We start from the raw sequence: 22,679 nt of genomic DNA, 5'->3' as shown, positions 1-22,679 counted from the left end.
TGTTATGTTTTTTTAAAGAAAGTGGTAAATATACCACTGGGCTTTAAATAGTTGAAAAATAATAAAACAATGTATAAATGACTCCACGATTGCAAATGCCCAAAATATGAAAACATATTATTAAACCTCCGTCGAATACACTTCAATTCTCAGAAGTATCCGTAATGGATAAACCGCTATCACAACAAATAAAATGTTCTGCATGCGCACGAGATTATCTAAGCGATCTGTCGGAAAAGAATACTCCTACGTACTATATGCACAGCTTAATATATTCAGACCGCTAGAAAATAGCAACTCATACACAACACCAAACCTTCGAATTACCGAATGGGACAAAAAAGTGGTAACGCAACTCACGTTTAGCAGGATGCCGGATCGAAATCCGAACGAAACAGCGATATTCGGCCTTCCGTTCGAAATGTTTTACGGCTTATCTTTATGAAAATTTACAAAGCCTCTGTAATATAAACGACAAGCAACAAACTCAGCTCTAGGGAGAAGATCAAGAAGAAATTAATTAGTCGAAAAGCGAGTAGAACACAAGGAATCATTAATATTACCGGACTTGATGAGCTGGCATTTATTAGGACGCTTCTTCACCTGCGTTTGTTTTTACATGGGGTTTAGAATCAACAACCCTAGGCCGATGACGCCAGCTCACTGCTCCAAGGCACAATATCTCACTGAACACAGCTCCGTAGAAAAGAACGAGTCTTTTTTTAAAACTCCATGATCGTAAAATAAGAAAAACTAACATGTGTCTTGCTTGCTTACGAGTATCCGATTTTCTAAACGTACAGTGACTGTAGCAAATGGCAGGGGTCACCAAACCCTATGTCTCTGCAGGCACCTTAGTAGCCTCGGAAGGGTTTTTGGGTGTCCGCGAGAATTTTAGAATGTTTATAAGGAGTTCCGCATGTTTTAATTTTAACTTCTCAACAAGATGTCACACACTCGCGATGAAACTATTGAGGAATTTGGTAGAGCAGATGCGAGAACACAGTCGTAATTTAATTATTAAATTCGGGTTCCTTTCGATGCATGTGTACGGTGCCCGCTATAAATTATAAGCTTCTCGTAGAACCCGTCACTGGAAAAGGCTACAACTGAGTAATTGGAACTAGGCCAAATTATCTGTAATGAAATAATCTAATTTTCTCACCAAGGTAATGAACGGGACTCAGTTAACGCGCTTAGAAGCCTACTTCGAGAAGTGGATAACCCAAGAATTTTAAACCCATTTTGAAAATATTACCAAGGATGGAAGGAAACAGTAATTTCCCGATCGAGAACAGATGTCTTATTCATCTTCTTGAAAAGATGCTGAAAAACAGAAGCGAACGAGAAGGGCAAATGGAGGGCATACAAGATATCAAATACAGAACAGGGAGGAGTAACGGTACAAATATACAGGAAGAGAGAAGATATAGATACGGATAAAACTATTCCCATGCTTCAGCACTGCGGACCTCAACACCAGATGGAAGTGAGCACTCACCTTCAGGCTCAGATCGCTTTACCCGCTTCTGAGTGGGTACAGATACCATAGCCAGGGTCTCGGCGTGGTGGCGAAGAGAAAAACCCCTATCCCTGCCAAGAATACAATCCGGATCAGTAGAAACAGGTGAAGAAATTAAATAAAAGTCCAGAAATATAGCTGTCCAAATATGAGAAGAATAAACTGACGACGATTATTACAAAGACTACACAACAGAATGTTAAAAGTGAAAAAGAGAGAGAGAGCAGTAGAGTAAAGCAATAATTACATAACAAAGAATGAAGGAATTAAAGAAAAGAACAGACAGGAATCATATGATGAAACAGAAGGAGTAATATAGGATTGCAGGAAGTAAAATGGGTTGAATAAAGACGAATTTCACAAAAGACTTGCGCGAAATATATCTAAAACTCAATTACATGTTTTAAGATCCTTTTAGAATGTAACTTCGACTTTCATAAGATAATTAATATTTTAGAAAAACTACATCTTCTTCCCGCAAAATTTAAACAATCTGTTTTAAAAGTACTGAAATGTTACTGAAGAACTGTGGGAGCTTGAACACGGCTGTTTCCGTGAGACAACCTTATTTAGTAGCATAACCTTAATCGGAAAACTCGTTTAAACGTCTGGAGGCCAGCGATTATTAACACATTAAACCAACACTCTATACAACGAAGACAACTTACAAGATTCCTAAAGAGTTAAAGCGGGCAAGTAAAATTCGGAGCCCTCTTCGATGTTTTATGTGGTCCGAATAAGTCTTGAATTAAACACGATATGCGGTCCAAAATGTCCCGAATGTAACAAATTTTAAGTTTTAAATTCATGCCAAACAGTTGTTTGTGCACTGTTGTTCTATATTTCAATTAAATTAAGTGGTAATGTGTTTCAATGAAATAAGTACATGCGTGTGCGTGTGCTTGTGGGGAAACATAGGGACGAAAAATATATTCTAAGCTTAAGCTTGGAATCAGTAAAAGTAGACGGTTATAATTTTTCCCACCCACGTGCTGGCCCCCACAAGTCACCTCCTTTTTAAGCAGCGCTTAGTAGACCCTGATTTTGAGATGCATGGTTCAAAGAATAATTTATTATTCACTCAGCCAAACAGGACATAAAACGGCCAATCTACAACTTCTCTACTTTCTCAAATTAATGTACATAGTTGTGATGTCTTATTCCTGTTCATAGTTGTGTCAATAAAAAGAGTTGGAGGTAAAGCCCGCTTTATAGCATTCACATTGCTGGCAGCAATTCCGACAGATAACGCATGAGAACCATTTTGCATTATGGAAGTACGCCAACTCTCAAAATCCAGTTAACGTGGAGGATTTTAGAGACGACCTCTACATATAAATTATCGCAGCTTACTATAATAATTATTAACAATTGCTAATTTCGTTTCCTATTATACATTCATAACCACTGTGGCTCAATTAGTGTATCCGCAAACTTAAGATAAAAGCACCAATGTTAAAATAATTTTAACACAAAATCACGGTTTCTAAACAGAGAAGACCTCCAACTGCTGTAACACAAACAACAGTAATTGAAGTCTTAAACAGCCCTAATTATAAATAGGCCTATCAAAATAAAATCACTGAATGTGAAGAGAATTGCGTGTATAAAGAAAAGCGTTTACATTTCTGCCCTAGATATGAAGGCATTTGGTTGATTAGAAATATCAAATCTTCTTCCAGCACCACATGGAATTACACCCAAAACGACTCCAAGATCAATGGTGGATAAGCGCCTGTTTTATTTTACTTTTAAAATATCTGAGCTTTTCGCGGCAGTGAGGAAGATAATGTCTACGGTCCTGAAGAACAAAGTTCAGACTTTATGTTTCTTCGAAATATTGGCATCTACCTACTAGTCTACACGGCACCAAAACCGAGAACAAATTCTTTGAATATTCTTCGTGAAGCATGATGGGATTGTCTTTCAGGGCTGCTATTACAGTAATCGGAAGTAATCAACGTTTGATCGTCTGTAACGAGACGTGCGGAAAAAATTATAAATGCTCGCTATTATGGACAGTGGGGGGGAAAAACCAAGCCCCAGCTAATGACAGCTCGTTGGAGGTTTTGTTTATAATAAGACAACAGTGTACAGGCGTTTCAAAAGTCTCGCAGCCTGTCACGCACTTCACCAGTCTATTCTTTGATGCATATGAAGTACGTTTAAAATGGTGACATTCAGCATTCACGCCCCAATCAAGTTACGATGCACGCGTTCTGAGATTCTCCGTACACTTTCTGCACTGAATTAAGTAAAATCAGATATAAGTATCCTTGTAAGCACCTGGTCATGAAGTACAAGAGGCTCTCTATTCACTTCACGAATGGTGAGAGGCAAATAGTTAATCAACTTCACGCTCCGGCCATCTTCATCCCCGTTGCAAACAGTGAGACGGTTCGATACAGCACTGAAGAGGAAAATTTCAACGCTCCTACCGGGAAATGAACCTTGATCACTCGAACGAAAGCCACTCGATTAACGCATTTAAATGTCACCGCCCACTCCTGTTCCGTACATCTTTAATTAAAATTTTCAAAATCACGATTGTGCACTTGGTTCATTTTCTTGAAATTACTTTTATGTTATGTAATAATGTGAACCGACTAACACACAGTCAGTAATCCGGCGACAAAACGTTCCCTACATACGACTGTGATAAACCGCACTTTCAGCTGAGAATCGACTCGAAATAATTACAGTCTGTAACATTCAATTCGCTGTGCACGAAAAAAAAAAAAGAATTGCACAAGAGCGAATATTGTGCAAAGAGACAGGCTATAAGTACTCTTATATTAGCATCGTGAGATAAGAGGATGATAGCATTAACGCGACCTTGCGCCATTTAATAAGGATTTTAAAAATATTCCTATATGTCAGGTGAATTATAATTAGATATGAATCTCTCAAAACCCAAGTCGATAAAATTAAATCTATTAAAAGGTTGACAGCTTGAGTCTGTGATCACAGTTTGTACTCGTTCTTCTTAAAAGTTTTATCACATACCTTCATGCTAACTTGCTACTGGATTTAAATATAATATAATATAATATAATATAAAAAAGTAAAGTATAAACTCTAACATAACATTCAAATCATCATTCTTATAGTAAGCTACCATATAAGCAGTTATATTAGGCCGACGTTTATTTTTAGCTTCAGAAAATGCTGATTCTGTTCATCCTGGTACGCTATGACAGAACAAATTATTAAAATTCCCAAAGCCTGCTCATTGATTGTAGTATATATTTTAACATCTATTTGAGACGGAAGTAGAAAAATGGGCTGGCCAGCAGCCTACGTCTATCGTAATGAGCTCATTGTCTATGTATTTTCTCTCTTAATTAAAGTGGGAACTGACGTAGGCAGCATGAGATTCGACTAAAATGCGTATTCATAAAGTTCACTCTTAAAGCAGAAATTTCACTTCGTTACTCAATTCGCAATTACATTTCGGAAATTTCAAGACATATACTGCAATGTGCTTTTAATAACATCGAACAAACACACTCCGCATCTTTACGTTGGCAGTCCGTCTACACAGAAATTCTTGATTACAGTGTCGATGTCTATTAAGAATCAACTACATGTTACGACCTTAAATGGCCATCTTCAGGTGGTTCTCTCGAAAGCCCTCTACACAGAATCCCACGGCCGCTCATTGGGTTTCTCTTGTCATTCCAGGAGAATGCCATAACAATATTTAGGTCACGGCTATTTTATTCCGTCTCCTTCCAGATTTATCATCCACACTCATCCTAACATAAATCATTCGACGCTCCAAAACTTTTGTAGGTGATGAAGCGTCAATCAATCACTCCGGAACAGATCAAAGCGGCCGTGTATGGAAGACTGCCATCAAAAGAAAGTGCAGTCTGCATCGATTTTAATGTTACCTTGTCAGTTCCTTGCATTTAAGATTATAATTTCAGACCGCCTAGACCAACGAGGCTCAATTGTGGCCACCAGTTATTTTCATGACTAACAGGCTACAAAAACGGGTAAATAGGACACTAATCAACTTCCAGTCATGGGGGGGGAACTCTTTTCATTCTCCACAGACTGAATAAGTAAAAGTCTTTTTACATATCCTATGACTGACGCTCCTTGTGATTTTATTTTTATAATCTACATCAAACGTCATTCAAAACAGAATGCTGCCAAGTCCTCATTTTTCTTCCTCGTCATGAAGCAGCCACGGCAAATCATTTTGTTCATGATGCAACGAAGACAAATTGGCGTTCGAACCGCTGTTCTGTACGGTAAAATTAAGTGGTGGCAGTCACAATCTTCAAAGCGTTGCGCTGGCGAGCTGGATACCGTACAATGGAAGTTCAAATTACTTAAATCAGTTTTTTCCAAACTTTTCAACATTTCCATGCCCCTTTCGAGTCCTCGGTTTTACCAGTGTAACACATTCCCCAGTGACGTCACGATCAGTTACCTCGCAAGCGATCGAATCACATTATGATTTGGCAGTATGTACGAACTAAAAAAAAATGCTATGAAGAAAACTAAAAACTGTACAGAAACTGACAACCATTGTCAGTATTACTGAATTTGTTATATTTGCTTTATATCAGAAGTAATCTGACAGCAGACAGAACTCTGGGACAATTTCTAATATTTTTTTTAGCCGCGCACCTCTTGAAATCCTTTGGAGTATCACACTTAAGAAACAATTACTTGAATAATTTATAAAATATTTATGAAGCTGTTCATCTGTCATAGAAATAGAGACAGTTACAACTCAAAAACCTCCATAATGATGATACGAACAAGGTCGTTGACGAAAAAGGTTCGCAGGAATCAATGGAAGGACGTTCTTTAGAAGATAACAGAACATGACAAATGGTGATTGTTAAACAGAATATGTTGACACAAATTATACATAGAATAAAGAATAATTAGCCCTATCGAACTTCACAAAAATATTCCCTTCTAGAATGCACCTGATTGGCTATAGGTGAACAGTTTTCCCCATAACGATCCTTTACCAATAGTCCTTTATTTCCAATAACGTTACCCCCACCATTTGCCGTGTAATCATTAACATGTTGAAATTCAAGATCTTCGAGGTATTTGAAGTCTGTTGTGTGCACGTATCAATACAAATAAGTGACGGATCTCCTATGCACCGAAATACGTCACAGATAAAACCAGTTTTTGTACAACCGGAAAATTATCTATTGTTAGCATTATTTAGCAGCAAACAGCCACAAATTGGCAATCATTTTCAGAAGCGTGCACCTGGTATTGCGGTTAGCGTCTCCGACTGACTGAACCGAACTCAACTTTACTGTTTAGTTATGCAAATACAAACCACAAATACCTGTTACAGGATATAACGTGGAGAATTTCACCACGTTTACCACCGCGTTCAGAATACTTGATTTTCTCTCCTGCTATCACCCCACCCCCTAAAAGAAAGAGAAATAATTCTAATTTCCTAGTAACTGACGTATTTTACCTTTGCACTACTATACAAGTGCATTCTACCTCGAATTCTACAATGACTGAAAAAATAAACCTTTATCAACTGCGGGGCATTCTCAAAATTCGACAAAAGCGTTCTGTAAATAGCATTAGTATCTATGAAAGAATATAGAATATGGTCACAGAGGGTACAAAAGTCAAAAGGATTGTCCCGTACGCCAAACCACAGGGAAGTGACAGTGAGCATGGTATTATAGAAAAATTAAGTGTCCACATGGCTTGAAATGGTTATAAATCATTGTATCATCATAAAACGTTGTACGAGAGTGGCATAATATTAATTTCTCTACTTCAAGACTAAACCTGACACCAAGCCTCGGCTGAATGCCTTTTCGCAGTTCCTCTGAAGAAGCAATGAGCAGATACAGGCCGGATGCGACTGTTGTGATGTCTCGCGACAGAAACCCAGAATATTATGTAACTGTCATCTTCTGGAATGTTGTACCGTGTTACCTGGTAGATATTCAAGACCGACGTTTCAGAGGAGCTCACTGCTACGACATTCATTAAACCACATCTGAAATAGCTGCCACGCGATTTTCTCATAACGACCTGTAAATAGGTACAGTAACCGACAAGAGTGGAAAAGCGGCATATCAAACTTGAACACATCTTCCAGCTGCAAAATTTGCGACCTGCACACTTCGTTCGTTCTGATGTTAATTTATTTTTGACACGGTGACTAACACAAGACAAGTGAATTACCCAACAGAGTTGGCCCATTTTAAATCTAATAGACTATGAATGAACTACGTGATGGGAATAATTTTTTTCCAATGACCAACATCGTTTCATATCTACATATATATATATATATATATATATATATATATATATATATATATATACGTATATATACACCATTTTGTATATCGTTGTGTGTTTTACTTCGTTCAAGCACAACCATCAAATTACAATTACCAGCGTCACGGTCGGTAAAAGCCCAAGGCAAAAAGCGGAGAATGTTTTGACTAGCTGAGCAACTATTAGCTTTTAAAAAGGACTCTGCTCCATGGAGCTCGTTGGTTTAGGTATAACATAACTTCTAAAGATATATTATTTGTGATTTCTCAACAGATTTATTCTAGGAAATTTTCAATTAACTTCTCGCTCGCCCTTTTGACGTTGCGTCCCTCTGTTCCTTCACATTCTTCATCCTCTGTCCTCACCCTTAGCCTTGAAACGTACAACCTTCAACATACCACTTTACTCCCCTTAAAACAATAAACAAATACTTAACGACATAACATTTACTTCTATGACGCAGCGTTACTGAAACAGCAACGGTAAGCTACAAAATTCTCCCACTGCAACGACGCAGAATATTTACACGTACTGTGAACCGAATAATTCCTATTCAAATAAGATAATCTGTCTTCACAGTGCTGCAAACTTTTCCAACTACAAAAATGTGCAGTTTCAAGCAACAGAAAACGATTCCAAGTATCTAAGAAGATTGTCTGGGCCAATCTAATTTGTACTATTGAAACTGAAATTCAAAATGCTCCCAACTTTCAACTTCGTGAAAAACAAGTGTTACCTACTGTTTACCTATAAACTAGAAAATAATTGTCAGAAGGCAGGATGAGCTCGGGATCGCGGTTTCGAATTTCACTCAAGGCACGGGCGTTTGCAAAATATTTCCTGTGTCGTCAGAGGCCTCGTGATGGTCTGATCTTCCATCCAAGAAATTCTACAGTCTAAGTAAGGGTTCAGAATATATCTGCAATAGAGCGCGCAACTGCTCGAAATCAACATTTCCACTACTACAGACTAAACAAGTGTTTCTGATTTCTTTCAACCAGAACTCAGGAACAGCAGACGACATAGGACGCACACCACAGACACAACAAAACAACGCTACATAAACAAGACTCAATGAGACGTGCTTATAATGAAGATAAAACCCTGTTGTCACTAAGCTAACCGCATTACACACTGCACAAAATAACTTCCTTCTTATATTTCGTTAAACATTAACCACAAAGAAAAATTCTTAAATAAATTCGAATATCTTAAGATCTATATTTTATATATCCACTATTTATATAATGAACCGTTTTTTAGGTAAATGAGACGTTCAATTTGGGCTTCATATAAAGCAAGGATTATCGAAGTTGGGTCAGCTGTAGACGGACAAATACATTCTACTCTGCTTGAGTTCACTCTGTGCAAAGAACGTAGGCAATGAAAAGGTCTAGCGCCTTCCTTGATCATCCAAAAATATACTACGCTGACGATTTTTGCAAAAAAAAAAAAAAAAAAACAACAACAACACACACACACGCGGTTAATTCGGGTTATCTCAAGACAATAATCGTTACAATTACACAAACAATTTTTCCAGTACGATTACATTTTACATAAAAATCATATCAATAAATTTATTTCTGTAGTTATGTTCCAAACGTAAAATAAAAATATTATTATTTGGCCATATTTTCATAAAAAAAATAATCACGAAAAGGGTTAAAAACATGTCGCAAGTCTGAAACTACAAATTCATCAATCTTTAAGTACTTACACAATAACTTGTATGATAAGTGTGATACAGTCTCTCCCCTTCTCAAAAGCACCCTAGTTTAAATGGCATTTATTAACTATACTTCCTTTTCGGAAAATTCTATGTAACGACACGTCCATCTTGCGGATCTACAAATAATGTCTGCTGCTTTTTAAAATGTGTCAACAGAGAGATCATGCGTAATTCCACGAATTAGAAAAAATCCATTTCTGGTTCGCAACAAATTACACGGTCGAACTGCTAATTATGCTTTACGTCACTCACTGTACGAGAAGAACGTAGTCTGTTTTAGCCAGGGCTGTGGAGTCGGAGTCGGTAAAAAATGTACGGACTCCGACCTCGATATAAAATCTTAAGAACAACTTCTATACCGTGTGAGCCGCCGGCGGCCTCACGCTAGGAAGATTCAACGACGCGTTGAGCCACATGGTGTGGGATTAATGCTTTGTAACTTTGGCTCTGGTACCTTAAGAATACAAACTCTAGAAATCAACCGATTTCTGCAATAACCATTTCGACGTATATTTAAATATAGGTTAGAAGTCTAAAAAGTAGGCTGATGATTCATGTGGTGATGATGAAATTTCTTATGGTGTCATTTACCATTTTAGTAGGTTTAGCCTTATTGATACATATTGAGCTTTAATGAAGGAGTCGAAGTCGAAGTCGAAGTCGGAGTCGAAGCCGGAGCCGGAGATTTTAGTACCGACTCTACAGCCCTCGTTTTAGCGCTTAACAATTACGACGCACATAAACAATTCATGTCAATATTTGTTCAAAAGACACAAACCCATTTCTAGTTGTTACCATCAGCTTCACTGCATGCTTACTATCCGATGGCCTGCACACCAACTATATATCAAGATTTCGCTATTCTTACTCAAAGTGACAAATGACTGTCTTGGGATTCACGATGGTATAAGAAAAGAACGAAATAATGTAGAAAGCAATGCCATGTCTGATTTCTTCGTGCTGCCGTTCACCCCATAGTTATTTCATCACAAAACACTTCCTATAAAAATACACGCAGAATCAAAATCAAGGTGTCTCTTCACTATCGTAAAAGAACTTTTCTGACTCTACAGATTTCACAGTCGCAGGCGGAATCCGATTTATGGACTACCATAGTCATACAAACCTTATTAATCAACACCAAAGAGAAAACAGTATATGGTGGTGACGTCACAAACATAATGTTAGCATGGGAATCTGTATTACTTCATCGCCTGTCAAATTATCTCCAGTATCTATTTCGCCTTAGCCCTTACAATATATTACGTCTAAAAACATTAAATTAAATCATGCGTCTGATTCAGACACTGCAATATTATTTGATCGATTTTACAATTCTCGGTTTGTATAGAACAGAACACCTATCTGGGGAAAGGAGACAAAAATGAGATACTTCTATAAAAATTCGAAATCTTGAAAAGTTGCAGATAATGAAGGACGCCATACTTGTTTCCAATTTTTTATATGTTTAGTAAAGGGCGATCTGAACCGGCCTGCAGCAAGTAGGTTTCGCGTGCCAACAGCTGTCCATAAAAAATAGCTTACGTCAATGTATATTAATGGGAATTACATGTAGTGTAAATTAGACGACCTTAAATGATCCAAATTACTGAGCACACGATGTACAGAGTCCACCATGTATGCAGAGACGAAGCGGATTGTCTCTATTGAAAAAAACCAAACTGCTCTTTTTCAAAAGTTTATTGACACAAAAGACCTCTGAAGTAGAAACAGTATCATTCCATAACCCAGCAATAAGCCAATTTACTCGTAAATTCGAAGAATCATTTCCCGAAACCGACTGTGTAAACTGATAAAACATCCCAGCACTTACAGATACCTAACATGGCCATTCGGCATCGAATTATAAATATTGGCATAAAGGAAATAAAACACAAGGTTTCAAACTACGAAATTTTCCAATATTCGTAAGCAGCGATCCTTCGAGTTATGTAACGCAATTTAGTACTCTGCCAAGGTAAATGGCGTTGCTGACTTGTCATTTATAACTTCGTAGAATAAACAGAAATTGCTAGGAATATTTTAAGCAGTAAACATGAGCCTCCCGCACAGAGTAGCCAATCACCAGACTCTCATCCAGAACATCCCAAGAAAGACTGCAGTGTCTGACGGGCGAATACCGCTTTACTGAAGGCAAGAGACCACTTGAAATCCTACGTAAAAATTATAACATAATATTGAAACGGATCTTTAAGAATAGGGTGTAACAGTGTGAAATGGATTAAGCTGACTCAGAAGAGGATGGTACAATGGCGTTCGGGTTCCATAAAAGACGAAGAATTTTCTGATAGTCATGAGGTTTTTAAAAAGAGGACGCTGCTCTGTGAGGTTACAGAAACATGTACTTGTTCTTTCTGTTAGGTGACGCGAACGCCAAACAGAAAAATATCAGATCTGTACATAGAAAAATACAAATTACATACGTAACCCAATACATGATGATGATTATGATGACAGTAGACGACGACGACGACGACAACGATAATAATAAATTATACAGAGTAACACGGTCGCACGCATTCAAACAATTTCAAGTCGTCTTTAGTTATATCTCTGTCTCCACAAAGTTTGTGAGATGAAAGTCTCGGTTGCCCTGAGATCTTTTTATTACTGATGTCTGTTATTACAGACATAGTATAGAGCAGGCCTATATCTACGGAAGTAATGTTTATAATTCCTTCGAACGTCTTTACGAAAAACTTACAATAACATATCTTTAGGCCTTAATTATATAATTCGGCACCACGAATGTGGAGCTCGACATGAGGTCTTTCAATCAGTGCTGCTGATATGATTCAATGAAAACAGGCTTCGCCCGAGTTAGTGAAAGACGAAAGCTAATAGCTTGTTAGATGCCGCCTAAGAGCAAACTCTGTTTGCGGAATTTTAATTATGTGTGAGGGTTCTGGCTGTGATCCGACTTGACGGAATTGCAGTGAGGCCTGGATAGCCACTCTATATCCTGCTACAGTTGTAATTAATTTCCTCACAAATCACTCATGGTTCATTTCTAAAACTTCCTTTAACAAAAGCTTCTCCAGTCTTCTGTAAATAACACAGCACCTGACATACTTCATAACTGACAGGAATAGACCACGATCATGGAGAAAAAATCCAGAGTACATTAACTGCATGTCGGATTTTGAATGTCTCGGACTCGAATCTCGGATCGATGATCGGCCATCATGGTTTTACTCAGTCCCTTCTGGAAAATTCTGGAATGGTGCCTTAAAATACGTCAAGGCCGTTTCTTGCCACATACATCCTCATTTATCATTCACAAAATATCTCACATTCGATTCTATATAATCAATGTAGCTGAAAAGTCGTTTTCAAAAAAACAATAATCTTTGTACACCAACATCCTGTCCAGTTAAGAGAAGTGTGTTACAGCAATACCAGTGGCTTTTATTTTGAATGACACATAATCTACTGCCAAGACCATACAAAAAAGCATTACTTATGTTTCATCTTCCTTGTAAAATATAATGGCCCGCGTCAACATGCCCTATTATAACCAAAACTATCGTGATTGATCGAATTTTAGAGCAAGCAGTCTGACAAAAACAGGAATCTGGAGAGATTCCGAAGGGCCTTATCTCCAATCCTTCAGAAACCACACAAATGACATTACGACCGATGCCCACTCTTTAAAACCCACTTGGGATGGAGATATTTGCTTTCCTATGTGTTGCACTGGAAGAAGCTCCTGCAGATATCCATCGGCGCGTCGAAAGTTCACTATCTTAAATGAAATCTGAAGCTGAACAGCCGAAATTAAAAGCTAAAGAACAACTAAATAAAGGGATCTAGACCTAAGTGCAGATAATTAAAACTAGATTATGTACAGCTTGTAATGTCGTTTTGTACCGTTGGAATAATCTGTTATCTTCGCGAACATAACTCTAAGTGTATTGAAAGTCTATCCGGATCAAAGACAATTAAATGAGAAAAATTTAGAACATTACATACTAATGAATTTCATTTCAATTATATTAAACTCAAAACTGAAAGGCTAAAATTAGCCCTTTAAAGCCTCAATGGTAAATAAATGTACCAGCTACTTTAACAATCAGTAATTCTCCATTTTTTACTTATGTGTTTCGTATGATTCTCCGTGTAAACAATGATTATTTCCTTCAAGAACATTAACCGCAAGATTTTTGTAATAGAGAAGTGTTGTATTCTCTTTACGGTACGGACTGAGTTCTTAATATTTAGACTAGCTTCAGCTTCAAAGTGTTCAAGGAAGTGGGTTAGTATGGGTTAAGTACGTAAACTATTGAGTGGAAATGCACATAAGCGTGTACCATTCTACCGGAAAAATCTTTTCGAATCACACTACTTGGATCAAAGGTAGATTAATGTTAGATTACGATTAATTTTAGGGAACAGAACGTGGCGAAGTACACTGAAATGAACTCAAGAGTAGGTCGGATGTATGGATACTATTGCCAAAGTGTCGTTTCTTCGCCTTCCTTTAAATCGGGATGTTGGTTAAATGTTTACTGCATTCTCAGCAGTAAATACTAATTTGTCACATGTGGCTTATACAATACAAATGCAGTTATCAGGCATGGTTTGCGGTTTTGTGTCTTTAAACTCTTCTCATAAATAAATGTCAAGTGTTATTTAATATATGGCAAAGGATAAAACCTTCACAGGATGGAGTCAAGCAACAAATTACACCTCTGCGTGCAAGCGAATAACAAGTCAAGGTCTGTTTATTATCGCCAACGTTTAAAATCCTAGCAAAAAATATTGCGGGGCGAATTAAGGTTACTATCGGGCCGAAATAAAACGCAAGGAATTTGGGTGATTTATTAAACGCAGCCTAGTGACGCACGATGTGGGAAGACCAAGACCAAGAAAGGTTTAAACTCCTACCAATTTCGACCGCTGTAACTTCCAAAATACCTTGCCAACTTTATTTTTACCTACTTCATTAAAAATAATACATATTTTAGAAGGACGATAAAAACCTGGATATCTTTAATTCTCCTTCAGAAACGAACAGAAGAGCTTTCAAAGTACAACTTCGGCGTTCGGGGATAAGCCGCATCGAATGTTGCATCCAAAATGCCCAACCATTACATATTCATGCTAACTACAACGTTTAACAAAACATTGGATAATTTTCTACATTTGACGTGGCTTATCCCTGAAAGCTGAAGTTGTATATTCGGCGAAACCGTTTGAAAAGGCGTCAGTGCTTTTAAGTTGCGACAGACTTGGTCCACATGATAGTCACCCTGTGACTGTGTTGAGCAAGACACGCGAAAAAACTTTTTTTCGGAGAGTAGACTGATGCATGTAGATCAGAACAGGGACCGATGGTGGGCTGTTGTGAACACGGTATGAACCTTCGGGTCCCATAAAAGACGGGAAACGTTTTGACTAGCTCCGGTTAAGTAGAGTCTTTCATGAGAAGCCGATAATCCTCGACTGATCAACAAATCCCCCCCTCCTTTTACCGTGTTTACAATAGCTTGCTAATATATCATATACTGAATCCATCCCACACCCTCAAACCAAATTTTTACATTAATTTTAATATTATCCTTCAGTTTACAGCTGAGTCTCCAAAGTTCTGTTTTCCCTCACATATTCCGCCTTACCCTATCCAACTGCTACGTCCTCTCTCTTACGTCCCAACATTCACCTCAGCCCTCTGCTCTCAGCGCCCTCGATATGTATCCTTCTGTTACACGGACACCGAGTTTCACACACGGTAGGAGTGAAATAATAGTTTTAAAAATGTTAATAGTCACGTTACTTGGCAGCAGACGGCAAGAAAAAAAAAGCATGTTGTTTCGGTACAGATGTCTTCTTAATTGCATGTATATCGGAGGCAAAAACGAAGAACAAAAATCTGAATTTTGAGAGTTCTTAATTATATAAACATTTAAATGAGTAGGCCTACAGTTTTCAGAAACTAGCCCGAAAATGTAATATACTGTACGTATGTTTTGGCATAAACAGAGGCATATTTCAGCCCAAATCGTCCAGGCCTATATTCTAAAAGCATGGAGATCTGAACTCGGCCAGGCGTATCTTCGTTGCAAATGTACAACACTTCTAGTACGGCGTTCATATCTGTCAGATGGAACAACTTTAGTATCCATGCTGTTTGCTGTCATGAGCTGTCTAGAACAGAAATAACTGAGCGCTATTAATAGAATTATAATGTTATTTTGATGACGTGAACATTGCATATTTCTATCATGGCCTGCTTTTTTTAATATTTTGTTTGTAAATACGTTCCATTTGCTACATAAAACTCTTCTAATTGCTGTGATCTAATAGGCTTATTTTACACGACCCAGAACCCAGAAAAGAAGCATCCAAGGACGAGGTTCACCAATAATGCTCGCCCCGTAAAACGAGAAATGTAAAGAAAATTGTGATCGAAGGACCACAGGACAAGTAGAAATGAGGAGGACCGTGGTTGTTGGCGTTTTTCCTGGCGCTGACTGAAATAGTTTTATACCAAGGACACTGAGTGAACACATAATGGGGAAGTCACGTATTCTATCAAACTGCACGCCATTATAAACGCCTTTAAATTTCTCAAAAGTGGATCCAAACATAATCTGAAACTTCTTTCCACAATCTGCCTACATTTGAACTGACTTCCCTGGACAATTCATCTATTTTGTAAATTTACTCTCTTTCCATTGTTTCGGTGGGTTTATGACTTACAGTAGATCTATTGTATAAGCTGTTAATTTCAGTTTATTTACCAGTGCTATCCTGTAAACTGCTATCTGTTGAACTGAAACTGTTAAGCCACTTATTTATCCGGCTCACACATTTTTTGAACTGTTGTCACGGTAGATTTATGAGTTCAACAAGTGAAGTAATTAGTACCATGGATTGATTTATGTACAGACCTACGTTATAATGCATACTAGCCCTACGAACAAATAATCAGCTGGATTCAGAAAGCTTCCCATATTACTAGCCTACTTAATAAGCTTCCGAACGAAGAATAAATATAATTTGGTTTTAAGCATGAGCACCATGTCCTCAGCCTCCATTGCCGGTAACCCTGAGGAATAATAATTTTAATTTAGTGTTTCTTTAAGCTATGGTGAGAAACTGAAGAAAATGCTTGTGAAACTGAGTCGGAAAGGTCATTTGACTAACAATGTTAAAACACCTGATTAAACTTTCGTGTATATAAATAGAATAATGTGGATGCACTTCTGAAGATAATGTCTGGAAGGACATATTTGAAATCATATAAGTATTCGTCAACCACTTGTAAAATACAGCAGAGAGACTAAAATAAGAATTTTAAACACGTATTCAGAAAAAAAATACTGAAATTCCTGAGTAAATTAATGCTCACAAAACCGTTGAAAATATTACTACTTACACGAAATATGAAATTGAAGGACTCAGACGAGGAGTAAGAGGATGACTAAGGAAACACGGAGAAAATATATAGAGGCCAGTAGTTATCTAACCCATGGACACGAGAGGATAGATTCATTACAAGAAGTGTTCACCTTCCTAATTAATAATATGACATATTAACGTCTTGTTTATTTACTGCATGTGTCCATAGTGTTATCTAGAGCGTGTTTGTTTTGCTTTCAAGCTTGTTCTATTTATTATTGTATCCTAAGCCGTGTTCTATCCCGTTGCATGTGCGACGCTTTTACCCCGTTTTTCACACAGACTGTCCCGAAAAGATGGATACACATGCTCTCAATCGACCCTCCGCCATTCTGCGTATCTGAATCATGTGAAAAGATACTACAGTGCCATCTGTTAAGTGTACACCAAATTAGGTTCCCCTCGTAAACACAACATATGAAGATCAATAACAAGGTTAATATTCCGTATTATACTGAGTATAAATCTTTTTGAGACATCCTGTTTTTGTTTGTTTGATTTTTCCACCTTTGTCGTGGCTGCGTTATTTTTGCCAACCTTCACGTTAATACTCTTTCTTGTCGGTCACAAGTGCGAACACTACTTACAACTCTTCAGTTTGTATTTACGGGTTTCATATTATTCTTTATGTAAACAATGATTATTTATTTATTGTAATGATTATTTCCTTAAACAAGATAGACCAGCTAATCTGTTTTCCTTGTGCTACGGACAAAATTATTAAATATTATTTAGACAATCTTTGGTTGTAACGGGTTAAGTAACTATACTATTTGGTTTGGTGTAGCTTGCCTTTGGCAGTGGTAGCGTCTGTTTCATTGTATGAAACGTTTTCTTATGTCAAACATGCCTTAACATATAAATAGCACAGAGATAACAGTGTTCTGTATTGCTCACCGTTTTCGAGGAGATGCAGGAATCGTTGAGATAAAGATGGTGCGACTCCCATCGCCTCAGGAACTTGGAACTGAGGATTTTACTGACGACAGTGCGCGTGTGGTTCAAGTAACACACTTGTATATCCCCTTCATGCAAAGGTTTGAACCTGGGACCTGAACCCATGGCGGGTAATGTTCCTCCACTGCCGAGATATATTGGTAAAGAAGTGGTCTGCAGTAGAGAAGTCGGTAAAGTAGTTTGCTGCACTGGTGCTATAGTGGTCACTACGGTAGGAGATATTGGCGAGGGCACCACACTGTCCGATAGAGCAAAGCTGCTCCCACTACTACTGGTGCTGGATGATGACTCCACGGAACTCTGTCGTATAGATGAAGCTGGTGAAATTGATAATGATGATAAAGGTGGGGCCACTGTTGACGTGTTTTCGGATGAACTGGAGGTAGAACCACTTATAGATAATTGACTGTGGTGATTCGTGTTCTTGCTATTGTTTTGATACGGGCGATTGGTTCCAATAGCCACATCTGGTTCTGTTTTATTCACTACTAAATTCATGGGTAGGGCTGTTGGCGGTGCACTACTACCAATGTGTCTGTTCAAACTGCTGATTCTAGAATTATTTGTACTACTATTTGAACTTGTGCTTACGTCATCACAGTTCCTCGTACTATCAGACATAGGCTGACAAACACCTGTCACACACCAGGAATTCCTTTTACCTTTCTTCCACCGACTGGAAGACTGTACTTTCCGAACATCCGTCCCCACATCTTCTTGGAGAGGACATGATTCATCGTCCTTGGTGTTATCATTGTTGTTTGTTGCGCTTTCCACCGTGACGACCGCTGTGGGAAGGTCTCCAGTTCCCGTAGTGTCGGTCGTCGATGCCGGTGCCTGAAACTGGCTCCGGTCTCGGCGACCGAACGGGCTTGAGAAGCAGAACATTAATGCTGTGCACGACGACACTTTGACTGCCTGTTTTAAACCCGTGGTTACAAGAGAAATAAATTATGAACACGAGACAGCACTTGAACAAGTGCCAAATCACGGTCTTTCCAAAACAAAATTGAGAGAATTTAATACAACCTTCCTGCGTTCAAATCGCAAAAGTAATTTCAAATCTCATCCGTTTGACAAATTCAGTGTCCACTGATTAAGTCGTCAAACTGGGTATCTAGGAACACGAATACACTAGTCCGTTCGTACCACCCGTGTAAACCCACACGCTTAGACACACACACACACGCTGACCAAGAAACGTATCATACGCCAGAGTAAACCACGACTGCATGATATGCGGAGGAGAGAGGAGATGGACAAATAATCTTATCTTGCAACTACGCTGTGGGCAGTATTTCAGACTTCGTTCACTTGTAGCAGCTGCATTACGAATTCAGTTACAAACGATTTCTTTGTGAATTTCAAACCATTCAGTAACGTAAACACAATTAAGAATGTCCAATTTTGTTTTAACGGCTAGATTATCACTCGATATATTAAGACACTGTTTATAGGCTCGTTGGTACACAAATATTTAAAAAATATTCATCGTTAATTCCTGTTCTGTTTACAGTTCACAGCGAAATGCATACCCTAGTATTTCTTATCACACTTATGCTATCTGAAAGTAGGTTTGACCACAGAGGGCATAATTTCATCCTTGTTCATCCCACTGAATTGAATGAAACAGTAATCATCGATCAGCTCATCGTATCTTTAAGTTACTGAAATGGATAAACATGAATGTTACAACACCGGCTATATAAAATAATGTTTTGCACACCTTACAAATATAAATTCATTGGTTGGGTTTGTTTATTTTCTGTTGTTCAACATCACAATTACAGTCGATTCACTTTGTTCACTCTCGAAGTAACTTTGCATGCTATATTGTATAATGATAACTGACATGCATCATGTGTGTCTGTAGCAAAATGTATGACAGCAGAATTCTTCGCACTTAATTTATTAAATCACGGGGTTAACTTAAACCGGAGATTAATCGCATTTTCCGATTGTCCTATATATTTTTTGTTGTAACACAGAGCACTGCACTCTTGTCGATAACGTACGGGGGCGGGAGATGAAAAAAGGGGAATGTGATAACAAAGAAAGGCAAGCAGCTACTAATTGGACTTGCTAGACTGGCACACGCCTAACAGCACAGCCCAACAGTCCAGTACCAACCAAGGACCGCCGAAACATAACCAGCGGATAACAGAGCCGTCTTACATTAATACACGCTTCCCAACCTCCAATGTCACAAACAAAAAAGAAAACTTGCACGCACACATCTGCACAGATCGATATAGCACATACTGTTGTCGACAATTCTATCGATTACGATGCAATCGATGTTACTTTGTCGATCTATGGTATGTACACTCTCATGCTTCTACGCTGATCGATTGCAACTGTTTCAATATTACACGCCAGACAGCGGTAGTTGACTGCCTTGCAACAAATAAATTGGAATGTACTAAAAACAAATTTTTATACATGATTATAACTTACAGAAATTTCGAATGTTTAAATAGTTTTTCAGTTTGATATAAGTAGCTTATTTAATCTCAGGTCTTCCATCTCCTTCCAATTTAACTTATTTCTCCTTACACCAATTCCAATACTGCATAAAAAAAATTGCTGAAAAATATAAATAATGTTCTATGCTGGTGATAATTTATGAGAAAATTCACCTGAATGTCAGGCAAAATCATAATAGGCAAAAAGAGTAATTAGTAAATCCTTTGAAAATGTTAGGATAAAAGTGTGGAAATGCTTCTTACCATTCAGATGTCTTTTCATCTCATATCTAAAATCATAAAAGATGAAGTTCTCACCTGCTGTTTTGTAGAGATCAGAGGAATAACTGGGCTGGAAAAAAAATTAATAATACAGAGCTCACACTTCATCAAACATTATTAGGATGATCAAATAAAGGAGCAATTGGTAGGGCATACAAGAGATGATAAATGGGTACAAAACATTTAAGAAACCTCAAGTGAAGAAACCACTTGGAAGTCCAGAGCATTAATGTGAAGAAAACATGAAAACAGGTCTTAAAGAAACAGGATATTAAGATGTGCAGTAGAGGCAACTGGCTCTAGCCATGAAACAGATGTGAGTTTTCCCAAACAAGGTAATGTACCCTTGAGGTACACAAAATACAAGGAATTTATTGACTAGCTAAATAACTATTAGCTGTCAAGTACTGCTCCATGAATTATGACTGAACTGACAAAAGTTGTACCTCAAACATCAATCACCTCACATTATGAAAACCCAATATTCAGCATAGAAGCTATAATAAATCAAGATTAGTAGTTATATAGTTTACGGACAAGTGTATACAAATAAAAGCAAGACATACCTGACTGATTATGCTAGCCCTTAAAAGCAGCAATGTTCATAAACCTATGAGGAATAAAAAATGTGGAAATTCCACAAGAAATTAAACATGAGTTTGGAAGAGGTCATAATTAAGTCAATAGTAATATCAGCAATAGGAATAATCCCATGTACCTTGATATAGCATTCTTCAAGCATTAGAATCAGCAGAAGCAGTGTAGCAAATGGTGAGGCCCTAAAATATAATTATGTATAAACCGAAGATATTTTAAGTGACTTCAGTTTCTAGAACTTTTACTATTTAAAGATTAGGGGCAACTAACAGAATTACCTCAACTGTAAAAATCCATCACCAGCAAAACACAAAATTATTTTGTACAAGAGAATGTCTACCATAACTAGAATACTGGTTAGGAAGTAGTTTTAATAAATCAATACAATTTATACTTAAGAGTATTTAAGGAGCACACAGATAACCCTGTATGGCACTTTACTAGAGCACAGAGGGGAAGCAATAAATGTATGGCTTTTAAATACCCATGTTAATGATGCACTTCTCTCATTATTTGGGGATGCAAAACTCACTTTCCCATGTGTGCCAGACCTTAAAGTTACATTCTGTATAGTAAAGTCTAGGGTTTGTCAGTTTTTAAAAACCAATTTTTTGGATACATTTGTAAAATTCAAAAACTGGTTTTAGATACTATAATTAATATGTAAAAATTTCTGTTAAATGAACTAAAAAATTTAAAGACTGAAATTAGTTCCAAGTTATTAAATGCTTTAGAAGTACTAATTCAAGAAAGAAGACAATTGGATTGGTAACCCTTTTGCTATATTTGAAAAATCCACAAAACATTTCAACAAAGAAATCTAGTAAAGTCCATGTTCCTTATGGCTGTACAGAAACATTAACTCTCACTTTAGCGTGCCAAAATTCAAAACATTGTACTATATACACTTAACAGTCACATTTCCTACAAAAGTACTGCATTCTCCTTACTTTACATTTCCTTTGGCACAAAAAGAACAAAGAACACTATCACACTTGAAGACAGAATGCTTATATTTAGGTGGCTCAAAGTGGGAAAGCGTTAAGTGGAAGTGGTCTACGTCTAACTACAGCAAGTATCAGAACAATCAAAACATCTGCTAAGTCCACCATTGCATCAAGTTTGTAGCTAACACATTAAAGCAGTTAAGAATCAGTGCTGTATTTCCCTTAGCCTCTGAAGGCAAGAAGCTTCTTTACCTGTCTTATAAAACAGGGTACAGGATAATAACACAAACAGTTTCGGGAATGCAATAAAATGCAACTACACAGAATTGCAAGTAAGTGTGGTGATTTCTGGCCACAAGTCTGCAAAGATTTGTACCATTTTAAACATTTTTCCCTCACCAAATTATAATACCAGTTATGATATTTAACATGTTCAAAGCAGAATGCCATGG

The 22,679-nt window shown here is 37.6% G+C and overlaps 1 protein-coding gene across 2 annotated transcripts in view; it reads right to left on the bottom strand.

Moving 5' to 3' along the window:
• The window catches only part of LOC110832641 (C-Maf-inducing protein), a 136,051-nt gene extending 115,880 nt beyond the window's left edge, over window positions 1–20,171 (bottom strand). For both annotated transcript variants that reach the window (XM_022069808.2, XM_022069809.2), the window contains exon 1: window positions 17,877–20,171. In XM_022069808.2, the coding sequence (XP_021925500.1) occupies window positions 17,877–18,824 (948 nt within the window). In that variant the 5' untranslated portion in view covers window positions 18,825–20,171. The remainder of the gene's footprint in view (window positions 1–17,876) is intronic.
• Between the last annotated feature and the right edge of the window lie 2,508 nt (window positions 20,172–22,679).

Source organism: Zootermopsis nevadensis, unplaced genomic scaffold, assembly GCF_977971745.1.
Source record: "Zootermopsis nevadensis isolate Lab colony 2312 unplaced genomic scaffold, Znev_1.0 Znev_ptg000029l, whole genome shotgun sequence".
NCBI lineage: Eukaryota > Metazoa > Arthropoda > Insecta > Blattodea > Termopsidae > Zootermopsis > Zootermopsis nevadensis.
Note: the sequence above shows the minus strand (reverse complement) of the source record. Positions and strands in the feature narration are given on the sequence as shown.